General features: G+C 39.1%; 2 protein-coding genes across 3 annotated transcripts in view; one reads left to right on the top strand and one right to left on the bottom strand.

Annotated features, from left to right (window-relative positions):
- Nucleotides 1–244: 244 nt before the first annotated feature.
- LOC106918746 (testicular acid phosphatase homolog) lies at nt 245–15,639 on the top strand. Of its 2 annotated transcripts, none has more exons than XM_014988737.2 (12): nt 245–354; nt 434–557; nt 3,073–3,168; nt 5,188–5,274; nt 8,145–8,300; nt 8,550–8,648; nt 10,282–10,377; nt 11,302–11,434; nt 13,676–13,770; nt 13,862–13,968; nt 14,250–14,431; nt 15,307–15,639. In XM_014988737.2, exons 2-12 carry the CDS (start codon nt 474–476, stop codon nt 15,414–15,416), a joined length of 1,245 nt encoding a protein of 414 aa, XP_014844223.1. In that variant the 5' UTR covers nt 245–354; nt 434–473; the 3' UTR covers nt 15,417–15,639. The 2 variants fall into 2 exon arrangements, with proteins under 2 accessions (XP_014844223.1, XP_087872491.1); XM_088016365.1 differs by having other exon boundaries at nt 253–345.
- mybpc2b (myosin binding protein Cb) overlaps nt 15,597–16,187 on the bottom strand; it is a 28,932-nt gene continuing 28,341 nt past the window's right edge. Inside the window, exon 31 of the mRNA XM_014988729.2 lies at nt 15,597–15,744. Within this exon, the coding sequence (XP_014844215.2) occupies nt 15,719–15,744 (26 nt within the window). The 3' untranslated portion in view covers nt 15,597–15,718. The remainder of the gene's footprint in view (nt 15,745–16,187) is intronic.

Below are 16,187 nucleotides of genomic sequence, written 5' to 3'. Positions count from 1 at the left end.
TTAAGTGCTAACCTAAAAACTCTGTTTATTCAACTCTTAATAAAAAATTAACACAACTTACTGCTGTAAGTTTATCTTTCACAAACTCACATTTAGGTTCACAATCTAAAACTTGCTCAATTTATTTGACTTAAAGAGTAGAAGACAGTAGACACAACTGAATGCGGCTGAAATGTTTTACAGTGTGAAGGAGGGACAGAAAGATGAGGTCAGGTAGGAGGACTATAAAAGTTCTGCTTAACTTCAGCAAAACAAGAGCTTAACCGAAGTCTGCAGTCCTGATGCAGAAGATGTGGGATGCACCGAAACCGTTTGGTCAAGAATTTGACTAAAACAGCAACATGTGTGCGTAAGGTAAACACCGATGGGAATTTAAATCGTTATTTGGGGATTACTCCCATTATGACTCTGCAACTTTTCCTCTTAAATTCAGGCGGGGATTTTTCAGAGGAAGCAGCGTTTTGTGAGTCAACATGATGTGGACGACGTTGGGATGTTTCTACCTCCTCTGCTGCATCTGCTTGACCGAGTCCCAGCAGCTCAAGTTTGTTGTTGCTGTAAGTGAAACCATTGAAATCCTCAGCCATGACATACGTTTTCTTTTTTTCTCCAGTAATACATCACACACAAGATGTTTGCATAGTGCTTCTGATAGCATTTGTTTGTTGAACGCCATGATTTTAACATAATCTGACAGCCTGCTTTGATTTGCATTGTTGCTGATTACGCTGCCGTTTTCTGCCCAGTGAGTATTATTTTATTTACACTTTTATCACAAAGGATTACTTTGAGCCTCGCCTCAGACAGCGGCAAGCATATCTCTCCCAGACACTGCGGCTTTGTTCATAAACCTCTTTATGTAACACTCCAGCACACAGTTGAATTACTTAAGGAGACGCTACACACAAAAAAGTCATGTATCCTTTTCAAGCAGTAGACAGATTTTAAAATAATGTTTTTTTATTTTAATTCATAAAATTATGTTGCTCTTAGAATAATCAAATCCCCCAAATTATCTGAAAAATAAGTTCTTATCTTCCCGTAAGCGACATATTTTAGATTGTTTTATACAGCATAATTTAAATTAATAACAGAATTAACAAAATATTTTCCAAGAGATGAGAGATAACACTCCAGGTGTGCAGAAACAGTCGGAGCGAGCGGCGCTGGCCGTATGTATGCCGATAAACTCCAGGAGAGGTGAGGCTGTAAGACACCAGCTGAGAAACAAGCGCATGGACATGAAAAGCTTGTCCAGTAAATAAAATACCTGCGTCCCACTTCTCCACCACTTCCCCAGTAAAAGCAAAGCCATGTAGGACATGCTCTCAAGAACACGAAGGTGAACTGACAAAAGCAGGAAGGGTGTGACGGCTGCAGAAGCCACTGAGAGGACGACAGTATTCAAGGTTTCACTGTAAATCATCCATTTCTTTAATGAATTCACTCCAGAACCTGTGAGGTCATACATGACCTTACAATATTTAACTCATACATAATTACTTAGTATAGCTTTTTTTTTTTTTTTTTTTTTTACATTTGGTTGTGACGTTTAAAATTGTATTCTTTTGGCTCTTAAATGAGCAAATTTTTATTTTCTGCAAAAACATCAAGACTTACCTAATATTTTTAGTTTTGTTTCTAGTGCAAATATCTTATTATACTTAAAATAAGACTGAGTTAACCTACAGATAACCTTCAGCAAGATAAAGGAGCTTGTTTTAACCCAACAATTCCTTTATATTAATAAAGAAGTACTAGTTCCACTGGCAGATAAATTTACTTAAAACAAGAGAATTTCCCCATTTTATAAGTGAAATAATCTGCCAGTGGAACTAGAACTGGGTTGCTAGGCGACAGAATGGGCTTGCCTGGGGTTGCTAGGTAACGGCGCCAATGGAACTGGAACTTTTTGATAAATATCAAGGAATTATTTACTTAAAACAAGCCTCTTTATCCAGCTGAAAGGTTAGTTTTGTCTTAAATCAAGTGTACTAACATATTTCAATTCAAAAGAAAACTAAAAATACTTAAGATTTGGTGTTTTTGCAGTGTTAATCCTACAGGTTCTTTTTGTTTGAGGTCTATAGACACTTTAAAAAAACAAGTTAATGTGTGTTTGGTGTGAACAGGAGCGAATCAAATGTTTTCATAATCCAGTGAAATGTAACTCTGGGTTAAATCGCTCCTCACAAAGGTGATTCTGCACTGTAAAACATTTGAGCTGCATTTAGCTACTATCTTCTGCTCTTTAAGTCAAATAAATTTAGTGAGTTTTAGATTTTGAACCTAAAGCTTTGAGTTTGTGAAAGATAAACTTACAGCAGTAAGTAGTGTTAACTTTTTATTAAGAGTTGAATAAACAGAGTTTTTAGGTTAACACTTAAAAAACTGAAAGAAGAAACAGACAGAAGTGGGAACTATTACCCAGAATGCTTAGCGGCGTGTTTCTGTCTCCTGAGATGGAAGTGTGTTACATTGATCTGTTCACACTAAATGTTTCTGAGCTGAATTCATTCAGATGTTTCATAAAATTCATCATCAGATCAGAAATTTGGTTCATGTGATTTGAAACAAGAAGTCAAATTATTCTAAAGTGAAATAAGTCGTTATTTTAACTTGATATTATGAGTAAAATAATAGAGAAATCAGGGCAGATTTTATTGCAGATTTTAATTTGGTTTAAATTGCAGCATTAAGTTAAAACTCACAAGTCAAGATTAATGAACTTAAAAACAATGTTTAGACAACTTGTGTCTTGTTGTTAAATCAACTTCATGAACTTTAATTTCTGAGTTAAAACCAAAACTATTTTCTTGTTGACTTAAATTTCATTTTCCAGCCAGCAGGTGGACTTTCATTTTCAAGTTAAACCACCTTCTGATGTTTTACAGTGTGCAGGTTAATAACACTATGACTCGTCTGCCTGCGCCTCAAATCCGGCCTGATCTGTTTCTAATCACCACTTTCTGTCTCAGGCAGAGTTTCTCCTTTAGCTAGAGGGCGTGATGAGCGCAGCAGCAGCAGCACTGCGCCTGAATTCATGCAATATAATCTGTTCTGACTTTTAAGGTGTTCCGACACGGCGATCGATCGCCTATTGAGTCATACCCCAGGGATCCACATGGGGAGGAAGTCTGGGCTCAGGGCTTCGGACAGCTCACCGAGGTACATGTTGTTTCTTTCTGACAAAACTTCCAGTGTTTAGGAGCATGAAGGCTAAAACTGGAACAAACCACAGAAAGGATCTCACAGAATGAAACCTCGAGCAGAAAGCATTCAGTAAATATTCCAGAAGTGAGCCAAAATTAAATTAATTAATTAAATTCTCCCAATTTAATTATAAATGACAATAACTTGTTAAATGTTTATCATGTTAGTTGCCTCACAGAGCTCCATGCCTTCCCCGCTCTGCTCCTTCAGACTAGCCAGCAGCAACCAGCAAACATCTGGTTCATACAAACTATGTCTCAGTTCAGCGCTCCTAGTTACAGTTATTAACAGCATAATGGAGAAACATTGTAGTGATGATTTCTGAAGGCAGAGTGTCGGAAAGAGCGCAACCTTCTTAAAGAGACAGAGGCCATTTTCAAGACATCAAATTTCAAAGCTAATTTTCTTCTAAGTTTGATATATGCAGCATTTTTTTAATAACTGAAAGTAAAACAGCACTAAGTGCCTGGAAAATACATAATTTCTGCCCCTTTAAGCAGGAAACATCACCAAACAGACGGATTTGTCTTTTTTTGAGAGTGAAAAGTCTTTCAGCTTAAAACATTTTAGAAAACTGACTGTCACTCTTTCACTTTCTCTGGTGTCTTATTAGAAACGTCTTTTTGTGCTTTTCAAAACATTAGATTTTTAACTTTTACCTTAACTTAAGGTCAAAGTTGAGATTATCAAACTACTATTTAACAGAGAAAGATGGTTGATGAACTTTAAGTAACACAAAAACAAAATATTTAAACAGAAATCAACAAATATTTCATTTCTTAATCAGCTGGGAGGCAAAGCCGGTTGTCTCTGCTCACAAAGATCAGAGTCGCCACTTAAAAATGTCATTTTACTGTTAAAATTTCTCAGGTTTTTCTCTTTGACTTTTCGCTCCACTTCACTGTCAGGTTGATGAAATTCAGCTGAGCAGTTCTGCACCAGCATAGAGACGAACGATTAAACATTAACAAACCTGCTATTGTTCGCGCATGCTTTCTGAAATATGTATTGTGTTTTCATGTCTTTTTCTATTTTTAAATGCTTTGTTTAATGTTCAGTAGTTCAATGTGACACAGCTGCTAACGTTTAAATCCGACCATATAAAGTTAAATGACAACAAATTACAGACTTTTACAGATTAACAGGAACAGAATTAATGGAAACTTACTGCAGATTATAACTTCATACTGTTTCAAACAAAATAATATAATAAAATAATTTCCTGTGGTTTGAAGGATTTAAGCCACGAATTTAATATTTTTATTGTGACAAAAACACAATAAGGGGGAAGAAAGATGACAGTTTTTAGATTGTTGACAAATAAATGTCTAGAAGTGGGAACCATATGTTGGTTTCATGTTTTCTTAGACCAGCAGCATTTAAATTCAGGTTAAATCACACTCTGTTTGCTAATGAAGGGATTTATGACGGCAGATTGAAAGGTCAAAGGTCATTCACACACCAGTAAGTCCTGCAGAAACACACATGTAAGTCCAGTTGGTTTTCAGAGGTTTATGGAGCAGAGAAAATATCCAAATACTCAAACAAGAGAAGCTATAGCAAAAAATAGACGTCCAAGAAATGACTAAAGTAAGAGACAAAAAGTATTTGGTTAAAATGTCTACCCAAGTAACTGATCAAATGATCAATCATTAATATTCAAAAATTACATCATGACACAGACCAAAATATAAAGTTAGGTGGAAATTTAAAAGACAAAATCAGGCAAAAGAAATTGTTTTCCAAATCAGTTTCTTTCAATAAAAACTGCAGGTTTGTGTCCGTTTCCTGGATCTTTGGTTAAAACTTGTTTGTTTTTCATTCAGTAGGTAGAAAATCCAGAAATTTTACTCAAGTAAAAGTAGAGACACTTCATAATAAAATGACTGAAGTAAAAGTAAAAAGTACAAAATCCTGAAGAGACGTTCAGGGTGCAGGTTTTCCACATGAACCTCCTGTTTGCTTCCCTTGCAGCTCGGCATGAAGCAGCAGTTTGAGCTGGGCGGATTTCTACGCAGGCGCTATGGAAACTTCCTCAGTGAGGAATACAACAGCAAAGAGGTGTGTGATTCCTCACATTCATCTGAAAATCGCAGCTTGTTTTTTTAAAGCTCCGCTCCAATATCTGGATTCCCATGTACGACGCTGCCGCTGCTGCAACATGCGTCAAGTTATGCGTGTCTTTGCCGCCTGCGCTGCATGCAGTAATTTAGTGAGGATGACACATTGTGGTCGTATCGCTGCCGTGGCCTTGTTATGTGCTGAATGGGGGGGATAAGGCAGCCCAGGGCGCCACCGTTTGTACTGTATACACTTGGCAGCATGTCGGGCTGAGAGGGGCTGCAGGCTCAGCAGACTGTCATCATCAGGGCATGATTTCTGCTCCCACTCCCTCTTATTGTCTCCAAACTCTCTCCTTCCTCCCAGCCTCCTTCTCCTGGTAACATGTAATTAATATGAAAATACCAGCTCTTCTCGGTACCTGTCGTTGGTAATTTGCGTCCGAGTCGCTGTCAGCTTGTACCGAGCATTCCCCCTGTGCTGCCACGTCTGCTTTAATTTCATAAAACAGGGGAAAAGGAGGATTTTTGGCGTCACAGAAGCATCTGAGCTTATCAGAGGGATTTACTGTGTACAAAAACCTGACACAGAGTGACAGAGGGATGGAGACGAGCAAAGGCTGGTGTCAGAGGAGATCACAGCCAGCCGGATCTCCCACCTTCCTCCTTCCCGCATTTTTTCAAATCCTTCCCTTCACTTGATGGCTCAGCTGACCCACATAAAGCAGCGCAGAGATTGTGCCTTGAAGTTCATGTTTTTATTGGACAATGACAGAAATATTATCAAAGTGATGTTTTTAAAACTTGTAGTTGTGATGTAATGTGCTATAAGAAAAGATTCTTCCTTTTCCAAATCATGTAAAACCCCAGAATGTGTCTGATTCCTACAACGGCGTGTTAGGGAATCTGTAGTTGGAAAAAAATGGAGCAGTGAATTTAGAAATTTTAAAATTAAACTCAGACAATTTCTAGTGAAAACAAGAAAATTTCTGAATCCAAAAAGTTGAAAACTTGTGAGAAAAAAACTGATGAATCTTAGATATTTTCTACTGTACCTTCAGAATTTTTGACTTTAGAAATTTTCAAGACACAAGAAAGGTTCAAGACACTTTCTGAGATCAATCTCAAATTTTCTAGTTTTTTTCTAGAATTTTTTTACTTTTCAGGATCAGAAATTTCTGAGCTATTTTCTAGGAAATGAATCTTGATATTTCTGAGGTTTTTTGTTGCATTTTTTTAACATTCGGAGCTAAAACAATTCTAGAAAATTTCTCAAATTTATCTACAAATTTCTGAGTTCTTTTCTAAAAGATTTTTGACTTTTGAAGCTCAGAAATGTCCAAGTTTTTTCCAGAAAGTTTCTGAGATTAATCTCAAATTTTTCAAGCAAATTTTTGACTTTTCAAAATCAGAAATTTCAACATTATTTTCTAGGAAATTATTTGTCAAATTTCAGATTTTGTTGTTTGTTTATTTTTTGTGTGCAAATTTTCAAGATTTGGAGATAAAATATCTTTGTTTTTTTCTGAAATTAATCGAAAAATTTCTGAGGTTTTTGGGGGAAATTTACTTTTTTTTCAATCTACAGATAGAAATACGACAGTACTAATACGCCGTCGTATTCCGTCACATGTGCCGCTCTTTAACGTTGTGTTCCCTCCGTGTTTCCTCCGTGTTCCCTCCGTGTTCCCTCCGTGTTTCCTCCATGTTTCCTCTGTGTTTCCTCCATGTTTCCTCTGTGTTTCCTCCATGTTTCCTCTGTTTCCTCCATGTTTCCTCTGTGTTTCTTCCATGTTTCCTCTGTGTTTCTTCCATGTTTCCTCTGTGTTTTCTCCACATTTCCACCATGTTTCCTCTGTGTTTCCTCCATGTTTCCTCTGTGTTTTCTCCATGTTTCCTCTGTGTTTCTTCCATGTTTCCTCTGTGTTTCTTCCATGTTTCCTCTGTGTTTTCTCCACATTTCCACCATGTTTCCTCTGTGTTTCTTCCATGTTTCCTCTGTGTTTTCTCCACATTTCCTCCATGTTTCCTCTGTGTTTCCTCCATGTTTCCTCTGTGTTTTCTCCATGTTTCCTCTGTGTTTCTTCCATGTTTCCTCTGTGTTTTCTCCACATTTCCACCATGTTTCCTCCATGTTTCTTCTGTGTTTCTTCCATGTTTCCTCTGTGTTTTCTCCACATTTCCACCATGTTTCCTCCATGTTTCCTCTGTGTTTCCTCCATGTTTCCTCCATGTTTTCTCCACATTTCCACCATGTTTCCTCCATGTTTCCTCTGTGTTTCCTCCATGTTTTCTCCATGTTTCCTCTGTGTTTCCTCCATGTTTCCTCTGTGTTTCCTCCATGTTTTCTCCATGTTTCCTCTGTGTTTCCTCCATGTTTCCTCTGTGTTTCCTCCATGTTTCCTCTGTGTTTTCTCCATGTTTCCTCTGTGTTTCCTCCATGTTTTCTCCATGTTTCCTCTGTGTTTCCTCCATGTTTCCTCTGTGTTTTCTCCATGTTTCCTCTGTGTTTCCTCCATGTTTTCTCCATGTTTCCTCTGTGTTTCCTCCATGTTTCCTCTGTGTTTCCTCCATGTTTTCTCCATGTTTCCTCTGTGTTTCCTCCATGTTTCCTCTGTGTTTTCTCCACGTTTTCTCCATGTTTCCTCTGTGTTTCCTCCATGTTTCCTCTGTGTTTTCTCCATGTTTCCTCTGTGTTTCCTCCATGTTTTCTCCATGTTTCCTCTGTGTTTCCTCCATGTTTCCTCTGTGTTTTCTCCATGTTTTCTCCATGTTTCCTCTGTGTTTCCTCCATGTTTCCTCTGTGTTTTCTCCATGTTTTCTCCATGTTTCCTCTGTGTTTTCTCCATGTTTCCTCTGTGTTTCCTCCAGCTTTATGTCCGGAGCACTGACTACGACCGTACTCTGATGAGCGCCCAGGCCTGCCTTGCTGGGATGTTCCCCCCCACCAGACGCCCGCCTCCCATCATGCCCCAGTTACTGTGGCGGCCCATTCCAGTGCACACCGTCCCCAGGGCCCAGGATAAGGTGGGCTGCTGAGCCAAATAAATATTTCCTTTTCATCCAGCAGCCGTGCACAGCTGTACCCAAACCCTGCATAAATTTAGTCGGGTCCCCGGCTCCATGCTGCTGTCAGAGTTTCAGCTGAACCTGACGCCGTTCAGGGCCTGTTGTTTTACAGTGTAAAGCGACGGTGTAGTTATACTCCTTGCAGAGCTTAAAGTAAATGCTTCTTTATTTGTCTGTTTTTTCAATGCTTTTATTCTGTTGTTGAAGCTTTTGAAGTCTCCAGGCAAAGACTGTCCGCGGTTCAGAGCTTTGATGACGGAGACCTTTGAGAGCGCCCCCTACCAGAGGTTCCTCCGGACTCACCAGGTAGGATGAACCCAAAAAGTGACAAACCCCACCTGGGAAAACCCCTTTTATGCATCTGTCTGTTTGAATAAATTTGTAAAACGCAGCTGATTATATATATATGTGTGTGTGTGTATAAAAACAAGAAGAATTTTAATAATTAAAAAAAAAATTATTTCTTTTTAGAAATAAAAGATTCACCAATCAGAAAATTGGTTTCCAAGCATCTTCGCTCAAATTCTCCAGACCAAATTTTATGCTAAATTTTAGAAAGTCATATTACAGAATCACTAAAAAGAACATTGTGTGATTTCAGAAATCTCTAATTATGTTTTAAAAACCTCAGCTCAGTATGTGTCTTTTAAAGACATTCAAATTCAGTCCAGAAACTGATTTTAATTTAGTGCCAACTTCACTGTGAAGCTGGAAATCTCCAGCGTTAGCTTCGTTAGCTAACCACTGCATACAGATATAAGACAGTAAAATGCGAGGCTCCTTTCCCTCCATTTGTAAAATCCACAGATAATCAATAAAAATCCTGTTTGGGGTGCAGCAGATGTAACTTTTCTTGTTTTTTTTTTAACGCATGACGCCCCACAGGAAGTAGCGCCCTGGGTGGAGAGCTGAATTCCCTTAGCATTAGCTGTACTGTCAGCTGCTAACAGAGTGAGCAAATAGAAATAAAAGCAAACAAATCTGAATCTGAGTCTCTAATTGTTGCTTCTGGTTACACAGAAGTTAGCATTAGCATTGCATCACAGCTAGCTGCCACAAACCTCGGCATTAAAAGCAGAAAGTTGTTTTTTGTCCTGCAGCAAAGAAATTAAGCAACTGGATTAAAATATGCAGGCACCAGGTTGAAGAAAGCTTATTTACATCTTCTGGTTGAAGGTCGTTGCCTTTCCTTCCTGTTTTCGTCGTCTCTTTCCCGGAGCCATGTCCCTGTGAACTTGTGAAATCTTGTTTATCGCTCACTAATTTTATAGCAGATTTACACAATCCTGCTGGATTCTCTGCTAAACACTATTTTCGTAACTTCGGCTGTTTGGTATGTAAACTAGGAAACAGAATTGCGCATTTTTGGGTGAAATCGCTGCAGTTCAGTGGCTGCTGCTGCCGACACAATCAGCACTTCCAGTGGACGTGTTAGTTATGCACCAGGCATCGTGTCCTCTCGCTGATTTTCTCAGGCACGGTGACTCCAGTGCCTGCAAAAAGCTGCACAGTGCAATTTCTCTCACATTCTCAGAGACACTAATTAACGGTTGGATTAAATTAGATAAGGAATTACAATGAAACAGTTTTAATTAAACCGAGTCCCCTGCGCTGCTTGCTAAGGAGGTGTTGGAGATCAGGCCAGGGCCGCTGCTGTCACATGTGAACAGCCTCTGCTGTACCTGCAAGCTGCATGCAAGAACCGGGTGGATTCGGTTCACACTGTCCGTTTTTCACTTTAGAGCCAACACGTTGCATTCAAACTGATTCACAGCAATGAATAAAGGTCAGAGAAACATGCATAAATCTAAAAACAAGTCAAGACTCAAAGGGGGGAAATTGATCAACTGTGTAAAAATTGGAGACATAGTTAAGATTCATATGAAAAGAAATAGAACTGCAAATAAATTTGATCTGAATTCCTCTGTCTGACCTGCAGAGCTTCGTGGAGAGGCTCTCCAACCACACCGGCTACCCCGTGTCCCGACTGGTCGGCAAAAAAATCTGGAGGGTTCACGACACTCTGACCTGTCAGGTTTGTTCCACTGAAAACATTTTATAGGTTTTAAAATTAAAGTTAAATTAAACTGAACAAAATGTTTCCTCACTTCAACCACAGGGATTTTCTGCAGCTGATCAGCACAAAGTTTTGCGTAAATGTCAAGTGGGAGACAAATTATACAAACTGGAGCTGGCAAGCGAAATTTTAGTGGTGGTGGCAGCATCATGCTGTGGGAAAATGAAAAATGAGAACAGATATCCACTGCTTTGTGTCCCAAAATACAAAAAAAAACAGAAATCAATTTGAATGAATACTTTTATAAACCCCTCTGTATTTATGCTTTAGTTGTCTTAAATTTGTTGAAGGAAAATTTACAAAAAAAATCACCTGTTCAGATATTTTTTCATAGAGTATGTCTAAACTTTTCCAAGAATGCAACATAAGGAGCCAATCAGGAAGTGGCATTTATTTTTCTTTGGCTGTTTTTCCCAAAGCAGAAATAAGGCAGACTGTAAGTTTAGGTTATGCTTTAGTATTAAAATGTTTTCCACTGTCTGAATTAATGCATATTTGGTGTTTGAACTATTAAAATTGGCAGTTATAAGCGGTTCTCCAGTATTTCTTGCCTCTAGCTGCAGATCATCAGTAGAGAATAATAAAATAAGGGGAAAATAGTTTTCTCTTAATGGATGCGGATAATGTTCATACTTCCAGCCAGACTTGAAATGGAGAACATATGGAAATATAGTAATTAAAATACCCTGACATGGGAGCTTTCTGGGCCAGGTTGTTCATTCACACTTGCAAAATGAGCATCTGTTATCTTCCTACTCTAATCTAAAAATAGACGGGATCACAGAAACAATGTAACGCAGCAAATTAACCCCTGTTTATTTCTTTTTTTTTAAATGTCCACACATCGGTGTAACGTCAGTAATGACAGTTTTTTGTGCACAGAGGATCCATAACTTGACTCTCCCTCGCTGGGCCACGCCGGACGTCCTGGAAACGCTGCGGAGGATCGCTTCCTTCGAGGTCACATACAGCATCCTGAGTCACAAGCGCAGAGAGAAGGCCCGGCTCTCTGGAGGTGGGAACTCACTTTGCACTGCAAAACTCGACGAGCCGCATTTAGTTGTGTCAACTGTCTTCTCTTTAAGTCAAATAAATTTAGTGAGTTTTAGATTGTTTTAGACTTTTTATTAATTTGGTCAAATCTCTAAGAGTTGAATAAACAGAGTTTTTAGGTTAACACTTAAAAAACTGAAAGAAGAAAAAGACAGAAGTGGGAACTATTTCCCAGAATGCTTAGCGGCGTGTTTTTCTCTCCTGAGATGGAAGTGTGTTACGTTGATCTGTTCACACTAAATGTTTCTGAGCTGAATTCATTCAGACGTTTCATAAAATTCATCATCAGATCAGAAACTTGGTTCATGTGATTTGAAAAAAGAATTTAAATTATTCTACAGTAAAATAAATCGTTATTTTAACTTGATAAAATATCAGAGAAATGTGGCTCTTTAACTGGGTGAGGACAGTTTTTTTTCTTGCATTTTGTGAAATAATTATTTGGTTTAAATTGCAGCATTAAGTTAAAACTCACAATTCAAGATTAATGAAATTAAAAACAATGTTTAGACAACTTGTCTAATCATTGAAGCAAAAACAATTTTCTTGTTCTTGATTGACTTTCATTTTCAAGTTAAATCACCTTGTAATGTTTTACAGTGTTCTGGCTGTAAATAGGAATATATAAAAATTTCTCACTGAAGTGGACAGAAGTCACATGTGGTGAACCCCGACGTTCAATCCTAGGATCAGCTTATAACATGAAAGAAGATCAACTACCATAACTATGCAGATGATGCACAGCTCTACATTATGATGTCACCAGGTGACTCAGAACCATCCAATCACTGAACAGATGCTTAGAACAGATACATGTGTGGATGTGCCAAAACTTTATCCAGCTGAACAGAAACAAAACTGAAGTTTTTATCTTTGGACCTAAAGAGAAGCGAACTAGAGTCAACGACAGCTTCAGTTATTACCTGGGAGTAGTGATGACCTCTGACCTGAACCTTCAGATCCACATAAAGACAGTTACAAAGTCGGCCTTCTCACACCTGAAGAATATTTCCAGGATTAGAGAACTAATGTCCCAAAGACATCTAGATAAACTCCTCCGTGCTTTATCTTTAGTCGCATTCATTACTGCAACAGTTTCTTTTCAGCTCTGAACAAAAAGAATCAATCAGTTCTAATTCTGATCTGCATCAGAACCAGAACCAAGCAGCATTCAGCTTCTGTTTACCACAAATCTGGAACAAACTTGCAGAAAACTGCAAAACTGCTGAAACACTGAGTTTCTTTAAATCCAGACTAAAAACCCAGCTGGTTAGAGCTGGTTTAGAAACATAATCAATGAAGCAATAATTGATGATCTGATGTGTAATGATGGCAAATAGTGTTTCTGTGACTTTGTGTTTTTATGACATAAAGCACTTTGAACTGCCATGTTGCTGAAATGTGCTGTAAAAATAAAATTAGATTTTATCTGTAGCACAGCGAGGAGATAAATATTACAGGGTGTGTGTGTGTGTGTGTGTGTGTGTGTGCGTTTGTTTGTAATACCTTGTGGGGACAATTTTCCTGACATATACTACGTTGTGGGGACCAATTGCTCCTTGTGGGGACCGGAGCCTGGTTCCCACAAGGGGAAACCCTGTTTTTGGGTCAGGGGTCAGATTTAGGGCTAAGGTATGAATTGAGTTTTGGTTGGTTAGGGTTAGGTATGTGATGGTTAGGGTTAGGGTTAGGTATGTGATGGTTAGGGTTAGGGATGTGATGGTTAGGGTTAGGTATGTGATGGTTAGGGTTAGGTATGTGATGGTTAGGGTTAGGTATGTGATGGTTAGGGTTAGGGATGTGATGGTTAGGGTTAGGTATGTGATGGTTAGGGATAGGGTTAGGTATGTGATGGATAGGGTTAGGAAACAGGTAAAGGTAAGGTTTAGGCTGTAGAAATGAATGGAAGTCAATGGAAAGTCCCCACAAAGATAGCAACACAAACATGTGTGTGTGTGTATGTGTGTGTGTGCGCGCGTGTGTGTGTGTGTGTGTGAAGCTGTGTATCCTATGTGGCTGCTGGCCCACGCTTTGTTTTCGCCTCAAACGATGCGAAGTGCAGCGTTGGCTCTGAAGAGTCGCACGGTGAGCTGGTGGGACGGAGACGGCGCCGCCAGAGGAAGCGGCTCAACGGGGTCAAGAGGATTCTGATGGTGTCTGCGGAATACGAACTTGCTCTGTTGACTCTGTGTTAATTTGCCAGGGGTGTTGCTAAATGCCATCCTGAGGAATTTCTCTGACGCCATGGAGCGCAGCAGCAGTGGCGGCACCGCGCTGAAATTCATTATTTACTCAGCTGTAAGTTCAGCGTCTCACATAAACCGGCTATCTGTGTCGCGACGCGCTGCTTCACATCCCCTCACGTTCTCACTGCTTGCTCTTATCCTAGCATGACTCCACACTCATCACCCTGCAGGCAGCGCTGGACGTCTACGACGGCCTCCTGCCTCCCTACGCTGCCTGTCAACTCTTTGAGTTCTACCAGGAGGATGATGGGTAATGACTTCCTTCCAGTCTGTTCTCCACGCACTCTGCTATTTGCATATTCAAGTGCGGTATCTAGGTCAGACGTACACACACATACACTCACTTATTGCATTCTTCTTTTTAGTTGAATGAACCATTCAAATATATTTTCCTGTTTAAAATCCGATGGAGGCCGGGCGTCCGTCCAGCGCCGCTTTGGCCAAATTAGCACAGAATGCAAAAAGCCCATTTACATAACACTTCCCACAAGTGTGTGTCATCATATTGTGCTCATGCTAATAATCACCCAGATCCTATTCAGTGGAGCTGCATTACCGTAATGAATCGTCGTCCGAGCCCTACCCCAGCCGCGTGCCGGGCTGCGGCGGCCTGAGCCGCTGCCCTTTGACCTCCTTCACCGAGCTGGTGCGCGACGTGATGCCGGAAGACTGGGAGGCCGAGTGCGGCATCAAGACCAGGTGGTCCAGCACAGGTAGGGGGTAAAGGCCCTACCTTCATTTCATTTAAAAATCGGATTAAGTCAATATTTTACTGCTGGTTTAGAATAAAAGCTGGTTTGTGTGCAGAAAAGTTGGATTTTCAGTGAAAGTCTTGGTTTTAGCTTTTGTTAAAACTTGGTTACAAAAAGACAAATACTTTGTTTTGTACTTTACATTTTGCTGTGTAAGAAAATTACATTGGAAATAATTTTTAGCCTGATTACAGATTAAAAGTTTCCATCTACATTGTGTCAGGTTTTAATTCCAGTTGGGGGCCGCACAAAGTCAGCCCAAAGGCCACAAATGGCCCCTGGACCACACATTGGACACCCCTGCACTATTTAAATAAAGGCATAGTCATAAATTACAGCAACCCTCTTAAAATATTGATGCCTGATCGGTATTGGTATCAGATCGACAGTAGCGCTGTAGAATCACTATGTTAGTTTCATTCCCTCTTGAAATTTTATTTTCAGTGTTTCTCATAAAAGGTTTTGTTTTGATTTGCTGTAAAATATTTTTTGCACTTTTTATTTAGGAAACATTGCACACAAATATTTATTTTTTCCTGTTTATCGTGTTAATTTGTAGGTAAAGTATTTTGTATAATCTTCGTTTGAATTCTGTCCTCCTTTTTAATGGAATAATTAAACAAACAAACAAAAAAATCATTAAAAGATCAGAAGGTTGATGATGGAGCCTGAGCTGCTTCACTTCATAACTCTGCTTCGTTTTGGACTATTTCATAAAATCATGAAAACACAAACACATTTTGGTTTAATGTGACAACATTCAAGGAGTATGAATACGTTTATATATTTTAACAAAAACGTATAAACGCCTAAAAATGATCTGTTGTTCCCTGCAGGTATCATTACAGCTCTTGCAGTGGCGGTGGGCCTCCTGGGAGTGGCGCTGTTGTGCAGCATAGCGGTGGCTGTCCACCAGCGGACAGCGGCCTACTCCAGGGACCTGTAGAGCAGGAAACCTGCAGATGTGCCAAAAATAAGAAAAACTACCAAGTATTTAACCAACTTGGGAAGAGTTCAGGAGTTTGTTTTCTCATTCTAAGATTATTGTGTCTGAATATTAATGTGACTAAAATAATTTACGATGCATTTGAGAAATGTAAACAGAAATCAGATGTAAGGGGAAATCTGTGGAGCAGATCAATAAACTTTATTTGAATCACTGGTAATAACTGGTATCCTTCATAGTGACATTCACTCTTCATTTGCAGCTTGGTTTGCATGATTTCACATTCTCTGCTGTTTGGCTCCTCATTTCTTCTCCGGCTCTATGGCAACTGTGGAGCAGAAACACTTCGGTTAGAATCAAACGCTGGAAAGTTATAAAAAGATGAAGAACAGGTTGATAAAAAGAAACATGTTTCAGGTAGTTTTCCTCAAATGTTTCAGCAGATTTCTGCATAATACATGGTGCTAAATAAATACAGTACTACACTAAATGCTAATGCAGGTCAATGAAGCAAATCAACTGTAAGATCTAAAAAAAAATGCATAAAATGTGTCTGACTGGCCATATTTGTAAATAAAAGGAACAACTAGAAAACCTTCACTAGTGTAAAACTACTTAAATCTTTTTTTAATAACCTAGAAGTATTTACTGTGGTTTGAAAAATGAAGAGCTGTTTGCGTGGCAAACTGTGAGCCAGCATTAAATCCACAAACAGTTTGCCATAAGCACATTATTCTATAATCTTTGAGCTTGCTGCTGTTTGTTGTTCTG

This window comes from Poecilia mexicana, unplaced genomic scaffold (assembly GCF_051168715.1).
Source record: "Poecilia mexicana isolate PSO_F unplaced genomic scaffold, ASM5116871v1 scaffold_19, whole genome shotgun sequence".
Lineage (NCBI taxonomy): Eukaryota > Metazoa > Chordata > Actinopteri > Cyprinodontiformes > Poeciliidae > Poecilia > Poecilia mexicana.
The sequence above is the reverse complement of the archived record's forward strand: the minus strand, read 5'-3'. Positions and strand labels throughout refer to the sequence as shown.